This window comes from Gavialis gangeticus, unplaced genomic scaffold (genome assembly GCF_001723915.1).
Source record: "Gavialis gangeticus isolate Ggan-Ray unplaced genomic scaffold, GavGan_comp1, whole genome shotgun sequence".
NCBI classification, from domain to species: Eukaryota; Metazoa; Chordata; order Crocodylia; family Gavialidae; genus Gavialis; species Gavialis gangeticus.
Window position 1 is genome coordinate 1,151,111 of NW_017729018.1, and position 5,609 is coordinate 1,156,719.

Genomic DNA, 5,609 nt, shown 5'->3' on the forward strand with positions numbered 1-5,609 from the left:
TCAGGTCCCTTCCAACCCTAGAAACTATGAAACTATCCCACTGCCCACATCCCTTGCTTACATATAACAGGTCCTGTGGAAGATAGCCCCCATTCACCTGTATCCCTCTGCCTCCTGGAGTTAGTCATGAGGCCCCACCTTGCCAATAGGGCTGTGCAAGCCTTCAGACAGAGCTTCAGATCTGGAGAAGCTTTGGACGCTTTTTGTCTGAAGTGGCACATCCAGGTCGAAGCGCTGCCTCAGAGCTCCGGCCATAGGGTATAATGGGGAAACAATAAAATAGCTATAGCTTTGTTGTTTTTTGTCTGATTTGGATGAAATTTTCAGGGGTGGTAAACTCTGCAGAGAGCATTAAGCCTGCCAAGTTTTGAGAAGACTGGTGCAGGCGTTTTGGGGGAACTGCACCCCAAATTCTTAAAAGCAAATCTCCTGTCACGTCTAGGTGTTACAACAAGGGGGGGTGAGAACTGCAGGAGTGGTGGCCCCTGGTGAGACCACAAAGCCTGCCAAGTTTCAAGAAGATCAGTGCAGAGGTTGGGGGGAACTGCACCCCAAATTCTTGAAAGCAAAACTCGTGTCACGTCTATGTGTTACACCACAGGGGGGTCAAAACTGCAAGCCTGGTAGCTCTTGCTGAGGTCACAAACCCTGCCAAGGTTCAAGAAGATTGGTTGGGGGAAACTGCCCTCAAGCTGCAGACAAGTAAAAATTGTGCCATGGGTGACGTGTGTTAAGACGCAGCGGGGTGACAGCTGCAGGGATGGTGGCCCCTGCTGTGGCCATGACGCCTGCCAGCTGTCAAGATCAGTGCAGGGGGGATTTTGGAGCCCTGCACCCCTAGCTGCTGACAGGCAAAACTCACGACATGGGTGCTTGTGGGACTGACTGTGTGTCTTGGTGCATGGGAGACACTACTGCAGGCCTGGCTGCTAAGCTACTGTTACCAGTTACCAACCAATCATGATTCACACAGGGACCAGCTCAATACACAGGACCTAGCTAATGTAGCCAGTTAATTTCTATCAATTAGCACCTACAAAACCAGACTAAGGAGAGGAAATAATCAATACTGACAATCAACTGCCCCAAGACAGAGAGAGTCAGTCCCACAAGCACCCATGGCATGAGTTTTATTTTAGTATTTTGAGACTTGGTGAATAACAATTCTTATTCACTTTATGGACACCCTTCATGATCTTGTACACCAAGGCTGTCCAACTTCCAAGGGGTCAGGGGCCACATGCCCTACAGGATGCACCACGGGAGTCACATGCCCCATAAGCCACACAAGAAAAGCTACAGCCTTCCCAGGCCACACACCTCATGGATGTACCCCAGGCCTCAACATGCCACACCTGAAACTTGAACCAACCCCCTTCAGGTAGACAGACCCAATTATAGACCTCTATTATATCCCCTCTCAACTTCCTTGTTTCCAAACTAAAGAGGCCTAGCCTTTTCAGTCTCTTCTGATACAGTAGCTGCTTCATACCCCTGATCATGCTGGTTTGTCCTTCTCAGTCCTTTTTCTAATTTTACTATATCCTTTTTGGGGATATATGCCAGAACTGCACACAGCATTCAAGATGTGAATTTATTAAGTGGCGTGCTGTTCTCACTTTTGTTTTCAACTCCTTAATGGGTGCATCTACTTACAACACCACATCATTTTAGCAATGTGCTATGGCAACATAGCAACCACATGCATCTACATGTGACCAGCATCTATTTCACCATAGCGGTGTGCTCTGTTATAGTGTGCCACTACAGTGAACTAGCAGCTAAAAATAACTGTGCCTGGTGTACGGCGCAGTACAGGCTGCTACTGCACTGTGCTTTAGTACTTCCGAATAGGAGAAGGCATCTACACGTACCCGTACGGTGACATTGCTGCTGCACTGTGCTTTAGTACTTCCATAAAGTACTAAAATGAACTTCCAAAAGGAAGTACTAAAGCATGGCAGCAAAAGGAAGTACTAAAGCACAGCACAGTAGCAACATTGCTGTAGGGACACATGTAGACAAGTTTCATAGATGTTAGGGCTGGAAGGGACCTTGTAAGATCTTAGAGTCCAGTCCCCTACCTGAGGGGCAGGAAGTCAGCAGGGGTCAGAGGATCCCAGCAAGTTAAACATCCCAATGTCTCTTGAAGGTGTTCAAAGTAGATACTTGAACCACCTCTGGTGGCAGTCTATTTCAGACCTTGGAGGCTCAGACAGTAAAGAAGTTCTTCCTTATGTCCAGCCTCAAATGGTCTGGGAGGAGTTTGAGACCGTTTGACCTTATCATCCCTTGGGGCACTCTGGTGGACAGATGTTCCCCCAGATCCTGGTGAGCACCCCAATAAACTTACAGGCAGCCACCAGATCACCCCTGAGCCTGCACTTTTCCAGGCTGAAGAGTCCCATAGCTCTCAGCCTCTCACCATAAGGTCTGTTTTCCTGACCTCTGATAGTTCAATAATTAAGTTTATTTGCTTTTTAGGTTGCCACTACATTTTATAATGATCTTTTTAGAGCACTATCTGCAATGAGTCCAAGGTTTCTTTGCCAAAATTGTAAGACCTACACAGTACTTGATCTGAAGTATGTAAAGTTGAGGCTACTGTTCCCCACAAGTATCTATCGACACTGAAGTTCACCTGATGCTTTTTTATGCACTCATTTTGGTTTTGTGAGCTTTCTGCAGCTCCTCACCATCAGCTTGGAGTTTGACTCCTCAGAAATATGTCTGCCTTCAATCCGCAACTTCATGTTTGCATTAAGTCTGCCTATATCTCTCAACGACAAAAATGTCAGAAGTCATTTTTCACATCTGTAAAGTTAGAAAAATTCTGTATCTTTTGTCTCAGTGCCCCTACCTGACCATTATCTAACATGCTTTTCTTAATAGATTTGCATGACAGAGAAAAAACCATATGTTCACATACTCAGACCTCTTTAGTACTGATGTTATAAGAGCAGCTAACCTTTTTACACCTTCCATATTGAGCTTACAAATTTGACAGTTAAACACATTTACCTGTGATCCAAAAAAATCATTTGAATTGATAGATATGGAACATTCCACAATGCCTTTTCACCCCAGCAACTTTTCAGACTAAAAAAAATGTGCAAAAGCCAAAAGGAAACTAACTTTTTAATAACTTGTATTTATTCATAACTCTCATCTTGAGAAGCATGACATATTAAAAAAAAGTATACTTACAAATCAAGTAAAATTAAAATCATAGACAATTGCTAATAGGTTTGCTTACAAGATGCATAAGTAGCCCAAGACAAAGTTCCTGGAGTTGAACATTTACAAAAGTGTTCTTTTCCTTGAAATTCTCTCTGTCACATAAGAGAAAACAGATACTTCAGCAAGTTTTGAAATCATGACAAAGTGACCTAAACATAATGAAGTTTTTAAGATGAACTCCAAGTTTCTGGGAGAAACAGAATTTACAGACCTACCACTGACAGACTGGGTGGGAAAGAGGTAAAAAAGGAATCTGCGTGTCTCCCTGTAGCATTTTTAAATTGTGGTAATAGTTATAGGAACATATATCCCTGTACACTAAATTATCAGTGGGCACACACAAGAACCAATAACAGAGCCTAAGATGTTCTCTGCCTGCAAGTATTGAAATCTAGAACAGCAGTATAATAATAAAAAAAATCATCATGTTTATTGTTTCAAAGTTTCATATTCAGTCTTCTGTGTACTCCTGCTGGCTGCTACCACTGTGAAGTCTTAAAGTAGTCACTTTAGGTCCACAATATGGGGAGCAACCATGTACAGTTTGTTAATACTTTACTTTCAACAGTGATTGGAGAGCAGTAATTAAAAATCTTTATTGAACCAAATTCAAACTTGTTTTGTAGATGACTCTCTGTATTTCTGTTGTTACCTGTGGCAACTTGTAAAACTAAAGGGTCAAAGTCACTCTGCCATCTATAAAATGAAAATAAAATTTAAATTTTTCCCAAGAGAGGAGGTTTTGCATATACCATTGGTTGTTACACTAGTGACTTGCAGCCTGGAGGCTTCAGTGAGAATACCAAGAAACATTAGCCATCTTGCTGCTGAATGAAAGGGTTTGGAATAGCTTCCATTCCATCCTGTGGACAAATAAGAACTACAGATGTTCCTCTGCACACCACAAGTCCCAGCTGGCGGGTGTCCTCTGTAAGTTTATATTGGTCATCTGGATCTGAAGGGTGGCGGGGAGGTGGATGGAAAAAAAGAATATAGCAGGAAGCTTAATGTTAGTGACAGTGTAAAAGGAGAAGACAGTTCACCCACACAGCACACAACTTACGTGTGCTCTCTTTGGGCATCTTTGCACTATTTAACTGAATAGTTATTTTTCATTGCTTTTTATAACCTTTGATAGCTTCAGAAGTTCTTGAAAATCAAGGATTTAGATAGTCCATATCTTGTGATAATACAAACTCTGCTTTGAAGCATATGTTGTCCCAGTTCTTTACACTTTTCTCCAGTCACACTGGAGAAAAACAAACAGGTGACGAAAGACAAAAAGGGCTCCCATCTGAAACTCTTCCAAATATTTTGGGACCAATGCAAAAATAGTCCCAACCAGACTACCAAAAGGGCAACTTTTCCTTTCATAATTGTTGTTTATTCAGTGAAAAGTATACTTGCATCTCGTCCACACTTAGTTATTATATGCTGCCAAGATAAAAACAGAGACACCCTTTTGCAACCCTGGAAACCATTCTTTTTTGGAACCTGAAAACATTTAGCAATTACCACATTTAGCTGAATCCAAAATGAAGTTTGCCCCACCACCCAGTCAATATGGGAGGGGACTGGAGAACCTCATATTAGATTCAGATACTGGTCCAGGGCATGCATGGGCCCAAGCTCTGGCTTTGGCTCTGGGAGAGACCAGAGCTGAACCACTGCCAGTCCTAGGCTGGGGTAGCTTGTGGACGTGGAGGATGGAAGTCATAGTGGGAGCACTTGGGGGAGACCACACAGCCTATCCTCCAACCCCACCCCTGCCTTTACTTTCAGTTCCAGCTGACCCACAGCTGCTGTCATTGATTCTACTTGGCTGGGCTGGGCTGGGCTGGGCTGGGCTGGGCTGGGCTGGGCCCACTGCTGCGGACTGCCCTGGATCCAAAACAGAGTCATCACAGGAACTAGGTGATGGAGGGTTGCAGGCAAGTGACAGGGAGGTAGGCACAGGTGGGGAAAGTATAGACAGGGAGGGTAAGGTCTGGCCCTTTGCTTCTAGCTTTCCCAACCACAGTGGTGGCTCTGGCAGTAGTTGGGGCACAAATTTAAGGCAACCCTCGAATAATTAGATTCTATACATGCAAAAGTGTAAAAAATGTATATTTTTCCATTATAGACCCTAATTAGGGGGGGGCATGTCTTGAATTCAAAGTCAGCTTGGATTTGGGTAAACACAGTACAGTAAAATCCCTGTTATCCAGAAGAAGTGGGGAATGGGAGGTGCCAGGTATCTAAAAATGCCAGTTACTTGAGGCCAGCGATTTTTGGCCAAACATGGAGTGAGGGGGTGGCAGCAGCCGCACGTAGAGCAGCTGCAGTGCAGGGTGGTGGGTGGCAGGCAAGCTCCACCCCCCCCCCCCCCC

General features: G+C 44.1%; 1 protein-coding gene across 1 annotated transcript in view; it reads right to left on the reverse strand.

Annotated features, from left to right (window-relative positions):
- Positions 1-3,120: 3,120 nt before the first annotated feature.
- LSM7 (LSM7 homolog, U6 small nuclear RNA and mRNA degradation associated) overlaps positions 3,121-5,609 on the reverse strand; it is a gene marked incomplete at its 5' end in the record, with an annotated part of 10,012 nt that continues 7,523 nt past the window's right edge. Inside the window, one exon of the mRNA XM_019513118.1 lies at positions 3,121-4,195. Coding sequence (XP_019368663.1) covers positions 4,053-4,195 — 143 coding nt within the window. The remainder of the gene's footprint in view (positions 4,196-5,609) is intronic.